The sequence below is a fragment of the Vigna umbellata genome, chromosome 3 (assembly GCF_029865625.1).
Source record: "Vigna umbellata cultivar VRB3 chromosome 3, Vumbellata_1.0, whole genome shotgun sequence".
In the NCBI taxonomy this organism is placed as follows: domain Eukaryota; kingdom Viridiplantae; phylum Streptophyta; class Magnoliopsida; order Fabales; family Fabaceae; genus Vigna; species Vigna umbellata.
The window spans coordinates 52,913,609-52,930,379 of NC_142167.1; the positions used below are offsets into that span (position 1 = coordinate 52,913,609).

At 32.4% G+C, this 16,771-nt stretch overlaps 1 protein-coding gene across 1 annotated transcript; it reads right to left on the reverse strand.

The window, feature by feature from the left end:
• Positions 1–10,069: 10,069 nt before the first annotated feature.
• Positions 10,070–11,514, reverse strand: LOC148202924 (uncharacterized). Its single transcript, XM_088108939.1, has 2 exons — positions 10,386–11,514; positions 10,070–10,104 (listed from the first exon to the last, which is right to left on the reverse strand). The coding sequence occupies exons 1-2, from the start codon at positions 11,512–11,514 to the stop codon at positions 10,070–10,072; spliced, it is 1,164 nt and encodes a 387-aa protein (XP_087965065.1).
• Positions 11,515–16,771: the final 5,257 nt, after the last annotated feature.

Here is a 16,771-nt window from a genome sequence, read left to right on the forward strand (position 1 = left end):
TTGTCCTTGTGTGGTAGAAATACATGTTCCTTAGCTGGATTGCGAGACTATTTGAGCAGATTTGTAGAGGCTACATATGGTTTGTAGGAGCGGCTACAGGCAAGTAGGGTACATGAGTGAGACTAATTCTTTCCACTTTGGTGTATGGTATTGTGGATGTTCATGGTGATGTTTATGATGGGGTTAATCATGATGATGGTATCATGTGGTGTGATTGTTTATCATCAACACAAAACCGGCTTGTAAGGTGAGGTCTGCACCCACTTATATACTTTAATTTGGCCTTATCTCTAGTCGATGTGGGACTTCCAACACACCCCCCTCACGCCGAGGTATATACATCTCGAGCGTTAGATTAGACATTAATGGGTGGTCCAATAGCGGCCCGATAATGGGTGGAACAATATGCCCAACAAACAACCAATAATGATGGGTGGAACAATATGCCCAACAAACAACCAATAATGCTAGGATAGGCTCTAACCATAGCTCTGATACCATGTTAGAAGTGGACTTGAGGCCTAACTCATCCCCACAAAACCGGCTTGTAAGGTGAGGTCTGCACCCACTTATATACTTTAATTTGGCCTTATCTCTAGTCGATGTGGGACTTCCAACAAGAAACAAACTTGAAACTTTTATTTAAAGTTATTTTTATTTAAATTTAAAATAATGTAATTGGAGTTATTTTGTTTCTTTGTTATTTTCATTATTTTAAATAATGTAACTCGACAAATCTTTTGAAACTCATATACTTTGAATAAACCATGCATGTTAAGGTTTTGAAAAACATGTTTTCCCCGAGATAAAAAGTTGAAATTTCTAATTTTTGAACACTGATATTTAGAATGTTACATAATGCGTGCTGCTGGAATAGGAGTGAGCATCTACCAGTCATTTGGAACATCCTCACGTCAGCACTCATCTAATTCATTAAACCAATAGGCTATTTTGCAATTAAGACATAAAATCATATATAAGAGGTAACAAAGGAGGTTAGTCAAAAGTTGAGAAAGGAGTTTGAGCCGCGCTTGGTGTCTTAGGTATTTCATAGCATATAGTTGTGGTACAAGGAGCCTTTGTTCGTCCAACGGTTAAAGTTAGCACAAAGGGGTTGATAGTTGATAATCCATCAGGGGATAACATTTCATCCTTAAGCCAATTTGAGTTATATGTCAAAAAAACTTTCTATTAAAAAAGTGTTTTAATAGAGAAAAAGAAATGTTTTTACTATAGAATCAAACCATATTATAAATTTAGTTTTAATGCATTTAGATAAGAAAATCATTACAATTACTACTTAGAGAAATCATATAAAAATTCATTTGTTTTAAGTTCAAATAATTTACTTTCGATTATCAAAATTTCCACGAAAACGAGTTTACATTAGCTTTATTTTCTCCACAATGAGAGAAATAAAATAGATTGAAAATAATTTTTTCATTCTGGGTATTAATAAAAAAATTATTTTTATTTGGGACACCAATCCCTGCTTTGAAGAAATTAGGTCAAAAATCTGGCATACATGTAATAATGAAAAGAAAGAGAAGAAGCTTTGGACGCATATACTTTTCTCTTGGAGTTGTTTAATGAACTGACAGGCACTTTCGTCCACTTTGCCCTAGTGCTGTCAAGATCATTTATCATTATTTTTTTGGATGTTCTTCAAAATGAATTATGTTCATTACTATATGAACAAAATGCTTATGCTTAAAGAAGTGCAACACTGATGATAGCACGCAAGACTGCTAGTGTTTAGTTCATTGAATCAAATGGATGCAAAGTTCTCATGTTATTAGCACAGGATAATATTTGTTAGAATTTGAAGTCTGAATAATTTAGTGTTGGATGAATGAGTAATACATAAGAAAAAAAAACTTGCATATTTATTATTTTAAAATTTTGAAATGTAATACTTTTTTTATAGGTTTAATACCTATTTTGGTCCCTCTTTTGGGAGGGTTTGTTCAAAGTGGTCCTTCCTTTTTTCAAAAATTCACTTTAGTCCTACTTTTCGCAAAAACTGTTCAAGTTGGTCCTTTTTGGTAACGGCGTTAAGTTCACTAACGGTAGAACTGCCAGGTGTGCAATGTTTGATGACTTGGAACCTTTTATATGTGTTGGCAGTGTCACTTCATTATATGGGTTAAAAAAAAATTAATTTCTCAACCAGAAACCCTAGGGAGAGTTTGCTTCCCACTGCCTCTCACTGATTTGCCGCTGCAACAGGCCTCCACCCAACCAGCCACCGCGAGTTGTGGCACAAGGCGTCGCCGGCGCTGACGTTCGTTGCCGATCGAGGTGAGAGTTCCCCTCTTCCGCCGCTCGTCGCGCGATCGCTGCCACAATCTCTGCCGGCCACCGCACCAAGGTGCCTCTTCCTTCTCCTCTTCGCGCGAGGTTCTCCTGCGCCTCGTCTTAAGACGTTGATGCCAGAAAGGGTCGCCACTCCAATGCCGGCGATAAAACTCCTCTTCCTCTGTTATGCGAAGTCGAAGGTGAAATAAATCGTCATGGTTGCACCGCTTCTACTCGGAATTCACACCCGCCATCGGCAATCACCTTCTTGTTTGTACTGTATTGTGTTGGGCGTGAGTCTTGGGGCGTGAAAAATTGATTTTCTGATTGGTGTAGTGAATGTTTTCTGTTAAGCATTGGGTTGGGGAAAAAATGGGTTTATGTTTGGGTTGAACTTCTGGAGATGAAGGAGAGGGTGTTCAGAATTCTCAGGTTGTGATGGTAAGGCGTTTTGCTTCAGAAATTGATTTGTTGTTTGATTTTCTTTCGGCGGTGGTTGATTTGGGTGATGGTGGAAGATGAGGGATATGAGTTGTTTCAAAAGATAAGCTTTAAACCTATCGGCATGGGATTTGTGATTTGGGTCTGTTCATTCTGGAAATGCATTTGATTCTGCTACCATTTTCTATAGTGTTTTCTGGGTGCAAGCAGAGGAGTATCGAAGCCTTGATGCTGGTGGAATATACACTATTTTTTTATTTTACCCTATTTACACGTCATTATTAATTATTTTTTAAAACAAATTATAATGCCACATGATCAAACATTGCACACCTGGCAATTCTACCGTTAGTGAACTTAACGCCGTTACCAAAAAGGACCAACTTGAACAGTTTTTGCGAAAGGTAGGACTAAAGTGAATTTTTGAAAAAAGGAAGGACCACTTTGAACAAACCCTCCCAAAAGAGGGACCAAAATAGATATTAAACCTTTTTTATAAAAACACAATAACTAGTACGATGAAATGGATCGAACATGTGAAATCTTGAAATCTTAACAAAGGAAAGAATAATATATATAAAAGAAGACCCTGCATTAATTTTAAAAGCAGATTCACATAAGATTGATGATAAAATGTACTCATAACGTATAATGCTAAGATAATAACATCTAATAATTAAAACTGGAGTTAAAAAAGCTAAAAATTGATACACGAGTAGAAAATATTTGATAAGGATGGAAAACTTCACAGGAAATAACTTTATTATAGTATATTATTTTTAAATATAAAAGGATAGAACAATTGCATTCTAGAATATCCCTCTCAATAATAGGAAAGAAGAATTTTACATCATCTTTTAGTTGAATCCCATTAGTCTGAGGTGAAACTATATTGGTGATATATATGTGTGTTAAATTATGTATCAAAACGGAGTAATAATGAATGGGTATTCAAATAATTGAGCAATTTCAATTAGTATCATAGTAAATTTAGATGTATTATTAGAAATAATATAAATGGAAGAATTTCTTCCAATGGTAAAACATTTTATATATTTTTATTTTAATTTTTACGAAATAAAGAGAAAGAAATAAAAATAATATATTCATATTTATATATAAGAACTATTTATGTAATCTCTCATTTATTTTTTCTTAAGTTACTTTATGTAATTCTGCACACTAAATCTTTTATGAAATATATGTTTTTAGTTATAGATTTAATTAATTAGATTATTTTAATAAATTGATTAATAAAAGATGTGTTAGATTTTATGAGTTTAAAATTATCATTGTATGTCTTGAGTATATTAAAAAGATCTTGTCCATTGATCACATTTGTATATAAAATTAAAATAATTTTTCATTATATTAATAGCAACTAAACCACACAGTGATCACTAATATTGACATAATCAAATGACATTGACTCATTATAAAATGTGTAGCATAAAAATTACGTAAATGTGACTTGTACGCATTTATTTTCAACTGGTACTTACTTTATCTCAATAAGATCAATATAATAATCTTAATATACAAAGTGAAATTTATGAATAATGAACCATATATTTATAAAATCAAATATGTCTAAAATACAATGTATGTATACATAAAATCAAACATAGAACATAAAAACAGGTAAAAGTGACTAACTCCCACTAACGAAAATATTCCTAAAAATGTAAAACACTCATATTAGCAACATGTTCATAAAAGACCTTCGATGGAAGTCCCTTAGTAAGAGGATTTGCTATCATGGAGTTTGTCCCTAAGTGTTCAATGAAAATATGTTCACTATATCCTTTCTTTAACAACCAAAAATTTGATGTCAATATGCTTCAACTTACTCGAACTCTTATTATTGTTAGAATATAATACAACTGAATTGTTGTCACAATATAACTTAAGTGACCTTTCAATTCTTTCCATAACGTACAACCTTGTGATAATTCCTTGTGATAATTCCTTAGCTATATTCCTTTATTTGATGCGTTATTGTTGACTATTCCATGCAAGTGTAGTGAATGACTCACAAATGTCTATATGTATCAATTCTAAGATGTTTGTAGCTCTATATGCACATAATCTCAATGTCTTGGTATGTTTACCTTTAATGCATTCAACAGAAACATAGATTACGAAGTCAATGGAATCCAAGATCCCATTTGACACAAGTCATTCAAATATATTTTTAGAAATGTGACCTAGACACTTATGCCACAATGCTCTTGAATAAAAAATGGTCATTTTTACGCGAAGTACTACACTATTTCATATTTAAGGATTCACTATAGAAATTCACCGTATCAAGCATATATAGATTATCATTAGCAAAAGTGAACCGGTTTGAAGAACATTTGAATTTAAAGACAATATGAATTTAAAGACAATCTGAATTCATTGTTTCTAAACAAACACAAATAACCTAATTTGTTCAAATAGGAAACTAAAACTAAATTTTGTCTAAATGACGGCATAACAAAAGTGTTTTTCAAATCCAAATAAAAACCACTGCATAATAATAATAATCTAAAATACTCCATGACTTCCAACTCCATTGATTTGCCAACATATATCCATATTTCATAATCTATTGACTTCTGGTAACTTAGACAACCTTGTATTGAAATATTGATGTTAGCCGTTTCACCATAATCTAACCACCAAATGTTTCTTAGCATTGAAGCAAAAATTGACTACAAAATAGATTAAAGAAAGACTTATACAATTTGAGCGATCTCACTTTTCACAACTTTCCTCTCTTCAAAGGTACTAAAGTCCGTAGGAGAAATGGATTTTACAATCCTTAATTATAATCAAAATTGCAGATAAGAACAATTTCCATGTTCTCGTTCGAGTCGTTAAAATTTGTTCCACTAAGAATTGGAACTAGGTTCATGTTGTTTGATATAGAAATATTTTTAAGTGTATTTAGAAATAAGAGTAATATAAATAACCTCACATTATAAAAATAATAATAAATAAATTCAAATAATGGTCTAACATATCTCGAGACACTTAAAACACCGTTAATATTAAGTCATTGAACAATAATATTAATTGTTAGGAATATCTTGGTATAATGATCATATATTGATAATATTAATACCACACTATAAATCAATAAGATCGCTTTGACTTCTAAAATTACAAAAGTGACTATTGTTTTAGAGATAAAATTGAACCATTAACGTAAGATGGTTTTTGTATTGTTTACACTAAAGGGGACAGAAAGTGACTCTCAAAATTCAATGTAAAGTAGCTCAATAGATTTCAATAATATTTAATCCAGTGTGTAAGAATTTACTACCTCTATGTATATTCTCACTTAATCATGCCTTCCTTTCTTGGTGAGGTAAGAAGATGCGTTAAAATTAAAAAGAAAAATATCTAGAAAACGTTATATTAAACTCAAAAATCATAGATTTTGAGTCTTTTTATGATATCATGTTTTTCAGTTTGTCTCTTAGGTGGTATGAGTTAAAATATCAAGAATGATTATAATTAAGATTTTCTGTTCTTTTTTTCTTCTTCTACTTAATCTTTAAAATATTATGGTGAATACTAATTTGATATTCAAAATATATATATTTTTTTAATATATTAATATCAGTGCGGTTCAGCAGAAAGACAGTATAAAAAATACAACAGAAAATATAGACTCGAATGATTATCAGTAAGACATATCATCAAATTATAATTTGTAAGCTTTTGCAAATTTTATTTTATAAATCTATTTTAATATTTTTTAAGCATAACTAAACTTAAAAGAAAGATTTCTATGTGATGGTAAGTATATAGAAAATATCTACTTGTAAAAGATTTAGGAGATAAGTGTTGTTTTTAAGAAAACATTCCATTAATAAGCTCACCCCCTTTTATACAAGTTTACCTTCACCAATATAACCATCAAAACAATAAATTTTACACATAAATGGTTGGCACCAAGTGTCACACCACAACAACATTATTTTAGGTCTTTGATCATGAACTCAATATAAAAAAATCCAAGTTTAAAGAAAAACCAGTGGCCCAGCAGGAAGCAAAGGCCCACACCTTGAGGCCCAGACTTGAGACAAAAGTCTCACTGGATGTCTTCGACAGTCAGCAGAGAAGCATTCAGACAGCTGCGAAAAGAAGGGAGAAGCGGGATCTCCATGTTCGTCCGGCAAGAGTACCGCGACGGTGGTGGATCGGAAAGAGGACGACGGCGGGACGGACGCACGACGGAGGTAAGCTCCTTAAACTGATTAGAGATAAGGGAAAAGAGAGAAAAACGTATGTGCATGAATATATGTGAATAGTCTGTTTTCAGAGGCTGGAAACCTTTATATAAGGTTCCAGTAAGGCAGCAAAGACAGCCAAACTAACAAACTAACTGAAAATAACAAAACCCCCAAATTAGAAAACCTAGAAACCGAAAATACTGTTCACAGGAACAGTAAACTAAAAACAGTAACACCGAATACATTCAATAGCCTCCCCTCAAGCTGGATGATGGATATTCATCATTCCAAGCTTGGGAATAATAGATTTGAACCTAGTCCGGTGAGGAAATTTAGTAAATACATCTGCAAGTTGCCCTTCTGACCGAATGGGAAGCAGATGTAGAAGCTTAGCTTGTATTTTCTCACGAACAACGTGACAATCCAACTCTATGTGCTTGGTTCGCTCATGATAGCTTTGATTGTGAGCAATATGCCTTGCTGAGTTGTTATCACAATAAAGAACAGCAGTAGCTGTTGGCTCAATGTGCAAGTCTTGAAGAAGATAGTGTAACCACTGCATCTCACAGACTGTAGCTGCAAGAGCCCTGTATTCAGCCTCCGTGGAAGACCTTGACACTGTACTCTGTTTCTTTGACCTCCATGAAATAAGAGAGTTGCCTAAGAAAATGCAGTATCCAGTAGTAGACCTTCTTGTATTAGGACATGTGGCCCAATCTGAATCACTGAAGCCCTTTATCTGAGGATTAGAATCAGCAGCAAAGAAAAGTCCTTCAGCTGGACTTGCTTTGACATACCTAAGAACATGTTGTAAGGCTTGATAGTGGTGCTTAGTTGGTTCCTGCATGAACTGACTTAAGAGATTGACAGTGAAACACAAATCAGGCCTAGTGTTAGTAAGATAGAATAATTTTCCTATTAATTTCCTATAATCACTAGGATTCTCCATATAATCCTCCTTTTTGTACAGATTGCTAGTATTGCTCAAATAGGGTGTGGAACTAGGTTTACTCCCTAGCATTCCAGTTTCTTCTAAGATATCCAAGGCATATTTCCTTTGGCACAAGTGTATTCCTTTCTGCGATCTAGCCACTTCAAACCCAAGAAAATACTTGAGTTCTCCTAAATCCTTAATCCGAAATTGATTATCCAAAAGAGTTTTCATGAGATTAATTTCTTTCATTGAATTCCCTGTCAAGACAATGTCATCAACATATATAAGTAGGGCTGTGAAATCCGAAGAGGTTCTTTTAACAAACAGGGAGTGGTCAGATTTAGATTGGGTATATCCTGAAGAAATAAGAAAAGATGAAAGCTTGTCAAACCACTGTCTGCTAGCTTGTTTCAGCCCATATAAGGATTTGGTTAGTTTACAGACCAGACCTTTATTGTCAACATTTAATCCTGGAGGAAGATCCATATAAACATCTTCATTTAAATCTCCATGAAGGAAGGCATTGTCCACATCAAGTTGATGTAGGAACCAGCCTTTAGAGGCTGCAAGAGCCAACAAAAGTCTAACAGAGGTGAGTTTGGCAACTGGGGAAAAAGTATCCAAAAAATCTATTCCCTCTTGTTGAGTGTAGCCTTTAGCTACTAATCTGGCTTTATATCTCTCAACCGTACCATCAGCCTTATGTTTCACTTTATAGACCCATCTGCATCCAATGGATCTCTTTCCTGGAGGAAGTTGGGTCAAATACCAGGTTTTATTCATTTGTAGAGCATGTATTTCCTTCCTCATAGCATCAACCCATTCAGGGCTGTTCTTAGCTTCTTCATAGGAATTGGGCTCTTTATTCACAGTTATAGCAAGAGTGTATTTCAAATGTTTGTCTGAAAGGGATTTATAGGACAAAAATTTCTTAATGGGATAGGGAGTAATCAAACCATTTTTGGCACACAGTTGAGTGGAAGGAGAGTGATCACTTTGTTGTATGTAGTCTTTTAAGTATTCTGGGGTCTTTCTCACTCTGCTGGATTTCCTCTGTGCATTTCCAAGTTCTTGATCTATGGGGCTGTCAGTCTCGGTGGCAGCTTCCTCTTCAGTAACTCTTTCATTCTCAGTAGAACCTTGTTCATGGCTGTTAGTAATGTCATCAAGAAAAAATATGTCTTTGGCATCTTTATTACGATTACTGCTTCCTGCTTGTTTATCTTTATATGGGAAAATATTTTCATAGAAGATAACATTCCTACTTATGAATATTTCTCTACTGTTAATGTCAAGGACTATATATCCTTTTATCCCACTCTTGTATCCTAGAAAAATACCCTTTCTAGCTCTAGGATCAAGCTTACTTCTGTTACCTTCTAAGGTGGAGGCAAAACATAGACAACCAAAAATTTTTAAGTCAAGATAGGTGGGTGATTTACCGTGTAAGAGTTCATATGGAGTTTTGTCTTTAATGACAGGAGAGGGAAGTCTATTGATCAGATAAACAGCTTGGGATAGAGCATAGGACCAATATATGTGAGGGATATTAGATTGGAAGATCAAGCTGCGGGTTACACTCAATATATGTTGGTGTTTCCTTTCCACAACAGAATTTTGTTGTGGAGTCTCAACACAACTTCTTTGATGTTCAATTCCATACGAATTATAGACACTAGAGCAATTAAATTCAGGTCCATTATCGGTTCTTATCACTTTGATAGTTTTATTATGTTGTGTCTGAACCTTGGCAATAAAACTCTGCAGCAGTTCTCTAGTTTGGCCCTTATTATGCATAAGAAAAATCCAAGTATGCCTACTGTAGTCATCAACAACAGTTAAGAAATACCTATGACCATGTACAGAGGGGGTAGATATGGGACCCCAAATATCACAGTGAATCATGTCAAAACAGTCATCAGATAAAGAGGTGCTTTTAGGAAAAGGCAATTTGTGCTGCTTAGCAAAATGGCAGATATCACAAGCGTCATTATCATTAACAGTTTGAATATAAGGGAAAACTTTACACATCTTATCAAGAGTTTTATGTCCAGGATGACCAAGTCTAAAATGCCAAATGTTAACATTGTCATGTTCATACGAAAAGGCAAAACTAGGAGCTAAATTCCTTCCAAAGGATTGTAAATGGTAGAGTCCCTTGCACACACTAGCATATCCAATCATCCTCAATGTTGAGTTTTCCTGAATTTCACACATCTTAGAAGAAAAAGTTAGTGTACAGTTTATGTCCCTAGTGAGACTTTGGACAGATATCAGATTAAAGGTGAATTCTGGTATATATAAGACATTAAAAATCACAAATTCTTTAGAGAAATGTACGGTTCCAGCATAATGAGCAGTGACAGTAGAACTATTTGGTAATTTCACTAATATAGGACTGATTTTATAGAAAGTTGTAAACTGGTTTTTATCATGGGTCACATGATCTGTTGCCCCTGTGTCTATAATCCATGAAAATGTACCTGGTGCATTCTCTGTGTTGTCTTTCTGGATTTGACTGATGCTGTGAGATGGTGTGTCAACTTTCTCCAGCATTTGCAGTATCTTTTGCATCTGTTCATGAGTGAAAGAATTCTGAGTGACATTTTGCTGGCTTGTTTGCACTCCAGTAGATGTAGGACATGCATTAACTGCTCCCCATTCACTCTGTCCAGTGTTGTTTTCATTACTGTTGTCATTCTTTTTGTACCAAGGTGGATATCCATGCTTGGAATAACACTCATCAATGGTGTGGTTCATCTTATGACAGTAGGAACACTGTTTTCCATAGTTGGGGTTTCTTCCTCTCCCTCTTCCTTGATTTCTGGGAGGATTTCCACGTCCATAAGTCTTCCAACCTTGATTGTTCTTCCATTGATTTTGCTTTTCAGTGGCACTTGCAAGAACCTTGCTGTCATTCTGATTAGAATCATTTTTCCCTTGTCTTTCTTGCTGTATGATGAGGGAAAAAACACGATTAATGTTGGGTAGAGGCTCCATAAGTAATATCTGGGTTTTAACAGTATCATAGCATTCATTTAGGCCCTTTAGGAAACATATGACATGCTCCATGTCCCTGTATTTCTGTGATGCTTTGGACAGATCACATTTGCATGGAATTTTGCAACTGCAAATGGGAATAGGTCTTAGAAATTCAAGTTCTTCCCACAAGATTTTCAAATCTGTAAAAAACTGGGTCACACTCCTTTCACCTTGCTTGATGGAGTGAATTTCTTGGAGTAAATCTGAGAATTTGAAGTGATCTCCTTTAGAAAATCTTTCCTTCAATTCTTCCCACAATTCTTGTGCATTCTCTACGTATATCACACTCTCAGCTATTTGGGGTGAGAGGGTTTTGATGATCCAAGATAGTACCATCATGTTGTTTCTTTCCCAAGAATCAAACAAACTGTCACTTCTTTCGGGTCTTGTGATGCCTCCATCTATGAATTTCAGTTTGTTCTTGGATAAAAGAGCCCTTCTCATGTTTCTACTCCAAGAAGTATAGTTGGTTTCATTCAAGACCTGAGATATGAGGGAGATGCCTGGGTTCTCCCCTGGGTGTAAGTAGTAGGGATTGACTGGGTTATTGGTCTGGTCCAGTTTTTCCATAGTTAGCAAGAAAGAAATTAAAGAACCAAAGAAAGATCAAGAAGAAGAAAGATGTGCAGCGGAAACAGTGGCAGAACAGGTCCAAGACCTGCTCTGGTACCATAAAGAAAAACCAGTGGCCCAGCAGGAAGCAAAGGCCCACACCTTGAGGCCCAGACTTGAGACAAAAGTCTCACTGGATGTCTTCGACAGTCAGCAGAGAAGCATTCAGACAGCTGCGAAAAGAAGGGAGAAGCGGGATCTCCATGTTCGTCCGGCAAGAGTACCGCGACGGTGGTGGATCGGAAAGAGGACGACGGCGGGACGGACGCACGACGGAGGTAAGCTCCTTAAACTGATTAGAGATAAGGGAAAAGAGAGAAAAACGTATGTGCATGAATATATGTGAATAGTCTGTTTTCAGAGGCTGGAAACCTTTATATAAGGTTCCAGTAAGGCAGCAAAGACAGCCAAACTAACAAACTAACTGAAAATAACAAAACCCCCAAATTAGAAAACCTAGAAACCGAAAATACTGTTCACAGGAACAGTAAACTAAAAACAGTAACACCGAATACATTCAATAAAGTTCCTCCGACAAATTTAAGACATTATTCACGCCGCCATCAAAAGGGTTAGAACTTTATGTCGGCGTGATCTTATTCATGTTAGGTTGCACTTATTGAAGCTTGTTCAACTCTTAAGAGTCTATGTAGAACATTGTATATAAGATTGTTTCCTTCTCCTTTGCACATTCTTCACTACAAATAGGTAAGCACTTCATTATCCCTATTTTCATTCTCCAACATCAAAGAGATTTATCTTCTTTTAATATCTTGTTGTTATTTCTGTTTTTGGAGTTCTCTTCCCCACAAAACATATATGCTATATATGACTTGGTTGTTGTTTGGTCTTTGTAATTATATTTGCTATTTATTTTCATATTCAATTGTGGAAATTTTAAAATGTAAGTGAGATTCCTTCAAATCCTTCTAATGTTGCCAGAAATAGAATGCAATTTTGTATTTTTCTATTTTACTTAGTGTTCAACATTGAATTGATTTACTATTTAACTGCTATAGGGTCATTATTATTTTGTTTATTTCAAGTAGGATTAGAAGACTATAAGTCTGATTCGATACTTTATTAATAATCTTATTAATTATACAAATAATAAAATACACATGCAATTCCTTCTATGCTTTTTGGTTTTATTTTTTAAATAAAATAGAGTTCATTTCAGTAATATGGGCTTTGGTACAATTTTTCTCTCATATAGAGTGCTAAAATAAACTAATTTTTAATCAATAGTAAGACTAAACCCTGAATATTATTTCAGTCATCAAACAGTCAGTTCTTTCCCTTCAAAAGCAAAAAGAAGTTGTATCATCAAATTAGCATGAAATTATTAAAATATAATCAGTGATTGCAAACTATATTTTAACCATTCAAGAAAACATTTGTCAACAATAGTAATAAAAATTGTCTTTCACACACACAAAAAAAAAATGCACAAAAGAAAAAAAAATTAGTGCTATATATAATTACTCTTTTTGAGCTTTGCAATATGGGTCCCTCTACCGTAGTCTGCTTTATTAGCATTTCCAATTTTTCAGGTGGTTCAGGCAAAGCAAGCATCACTGGAAAAGAATCCAATACCAGGTACACCACCACCACATTTCCTCTTAATTATTCCAACAGATATCTTTTTCTTTTCCCTTTTTTATTCAAATAAAATAATTTATCATATATTTTTAATGCTTTCTTTACACCATTTTAATATTATGTCACTGAATTTTTTTCTCTGTGATCTACATGTTATTCCAAAATTGATAATAAAGAAGTAATTTCTACTTAATAATTTTAATATTGTGAAAATCAATAGGGTAGGCACCATGTCAAATGAGCACAGTGAATCATAAATAGGAATTGTTCAATAAAAATAAAAAACTGGCAACTTTAATACAATTTATATTAATTTTAGCTAGTTATGAAAAAAATACTGTGAAAAGAACTGGAGTAGGAAATATGTTTATAACTTGTGCTTTTCTGCCTTTCTTTGATTTACCGAATTTCATAGTTGATGGCCTTTTCTAGTGAAGCATCAAATATATCGCTAACGCTTTGTTTCCTTAAATGGATTTGGAAAAGAGTAATTGAATGAATTTGAAATGATTTGAAGAAATTTTTTTTGTTATTTATTTGGATGGATTTGGAGTTAAGTAAGAGTGGATTTGGAAGTAGAATTTATGAAAATTAGTATAGGATTTAATTGATGTGACAAATCAAAAAATTTACTTTCAAATTCATTCTTATTTATCTCCAAAAAATTCACTCAAATAAAAAAAAATTAACAAGTGTAAATTATGTCACGCGTATTAATTTTTCCATGTCCTTTTTGTTTGTTAAAGTTTTGTTTATATGAAGAATTTTCACATGGGTACGAAACTTATAAAGTAAATAGTTTCTCAAAGTGTATATATAAAAGATGTACAAAATATGTACTGCATTCAATATTGTATTTGGTTTTTCAAATAAAGGACTAAACATTTAGACAATTTACTTTCTAATCACTTCTCCTTCCTTTTTTTCTTTTCGTTTTTACTCCACCCTTTCTCCGAAGGAAGAAAAAATCGTTTACCTGTTTTCTTTTTAATTTCTTGTTTTGAAGTTTTTTTTCAATATAAAGAAGAACATATTATATACACACACGTATGTATGTATTTTTTTCAAGTTTTTTCTTCTATATATGTTATTATTTGATCTATTAAAAGTATATAGAGAAAATGTATTTAAGTAAATTTATATCAAATTATACGGGTAAGACTTTAAATTTTACGTTGAACACTATCAGATTTAACGTAAAAAACCATCATAAATAAAATAAAAAGTTACAATGAACACATATTTCTATGTTTGTTTCAATTTAGTGTTACATATTAAATGAAAGATTTTGATAAAGTTAAAGTAGAGTTGGTGAACAAAGAAATCAAACTTACGACGAAGGTGAAGCCACTTGGAAAGAAAATTGAGTTGTACAAGTTCAAAGATATTAAATATTTTTGAACTTTAATAACCTCAAACCTATTCAACTCAATACTCTCTCCCAAGTGGTCAGACTTTTGTCTTATGTTTGACTTCTCTATTCACTACCATTTCAACTTTATAGAAAAAGTCCTTTATAGTAACACCATAAACTCAAACATATTCAAAAGTTTCCCTTTCGTTGTAGCTTTTTTACTTGTTGTAAAAATGAATTATGGTGTGACTCGAGATTCGATTTTGATTTTAAACGTTTTTTAGCAAAAAACACAAAAAATAATGATATTAAAAATAATTTATGTAAAGTGTGCCTATTAAATAATAGTTTTTTAAATGATAGTTTTTAATATATATATATATATATATATATATATATATATATATATATATATATATATATATATATATATATATATATATATATATATATATAAGTCTATTGTAAAGCATATGTCTTTGTAATGTTAGAAAGAGATCAAGCAGATGAAAAAAAAAAGCATAAATGGATGGTTTTAATGTGGATGGTTTTAATGTAAGTGAAAAGAAAATAAAGAGTTTTATAAATAAATAGTAGTATCCGTTATGTTTATTGTGCAAGGAAAAAAAAACTTGAATGCAAATGCAACATATTCTATGAGACTAGAAAATGAACTATTATACTTGCGAAATTTTCATGGTATATAGTTTGCTTTTGCATAGATACATTTAATTTTGTTCACTTCTTCTTTACTTCATTTTTGTTTTTATTAATGTTAATAAAAAGAAAAAAATAATAAATATATATTTATAAGAAAAATAAAAAATAATATTGATAATATATAATTAAAATATACTAATAATATAAATAGTAAATGTTAATATTAATAAATAATAAATTTAATTTTCAAAATTAAATAATTTAAAAAAAATATTTTATTAATTTTTCTATTTCCTTTTAATAATATAATATAATGTTTATTTTTATTTTGTTTTGTTTTTTTATATAAACAATTTCTATTTTCATCCATTATTATTATTATTATTATTTATTTATTTTCAACCAACTAACTTTCCTTTTCACTCATTTTTCATTAATTGTTTTCTTTTACACTCTCTTCTATTATCTCTTTTTTTTTTTGCTCGCTTCCAAAAGTACACTAGAAAATAATTTCACCAACATTTCATACCTCTAATATAATTGTTTTTGTTGTATGATATTAATTGGAATGTAGTTGGACATAAAACCATCAATAAATGGAATTTTAAATTCGAGTCTTTAAAAAGAGAAATAAAAATATTAAAGGTAAGAAACTTCAATAGAAAACCATCTCATAGAAAAATGTATTTGAAACATAAAATATTAACTCCGGTAAATATTTCTCCTTTTGATTTGGGGACTTCCCTGAGTAATATGCAAAACTTATGCAGAGTCTTGTGATCTATGTTAATTATAGTGAATTTTGGAACTGAAACTCGTCCAAAAATGGGTGATTATTAATAGAAATACTTAAGAAATGCATAAAAAAAGTGGAATTAAAAGGGTGTTCCAATAAAACAGTAGAAAAAAAAAGTGCAACAGCAGAGACAGTGTAGATAAGGTGTTGGCAGAGTCGAGTTTGGTGGTTCAGTGACAGTGTTTGTCTGAAACACAAAGGAATGGAAGTGATAGGAGATCAATGAGAAATCGACAAATAACCTTTCACACTGTCTTCTTTACGTGTTTTGTGTCTGATGATGAACTTGTCACCCTCACTCACCAAAATTTATTTATTATATTAGTTTACCCTACTTCTAACCCTCTCCTTCCTACTTTTACTTACTCTCATAATTGTTTTCAGAAACTTTTTAAGGTTTTACAATGTAATTGTACTTAATGGAGCAGCATGATGCACACATATATAATAAAAATATTTGTCATGTAGAAAACCTAAAAATAAAGTGTTTTGTTTTAGTTTTATGGGCTTTCAAAATATTGGTTATGATTTTGCTGTATCTACTCGTTTAATGATTATGTAAAAGTTAAATAATTTTATACATTTCAACTCTTAAAGGAAATTATCTTACTCATCTTTACAGGTTATAAACAAAATTGTATAATTATTCTATTATGTAATGAAATTCTATATATAGAGTACTTTGTGATGAAAAATATACTTTATGACAATCGAGTGAGTCAAGAATCGAGTGACTAATCATCTAATAAAAAAATATCGATCGGTCTGAAAATTAATTTAAACAATTAATGAAAAGTTAATGA

Coding starts and splice junctions, on each gene's coding strand:
- LOC148202924 (XM_088108939.1), bottom strand. CDS start 11,514: ATGGAAAAACTGGACCAGACCAATAACCCAGTCAATCCCTACTACTTA. Junction 10,105..10,385: donor CAACACAGAGAATGCACCAG/GTACATTTTCAT, acceptor TGTGAAATTCAG/GAAAACTCAACATTGAGGAT.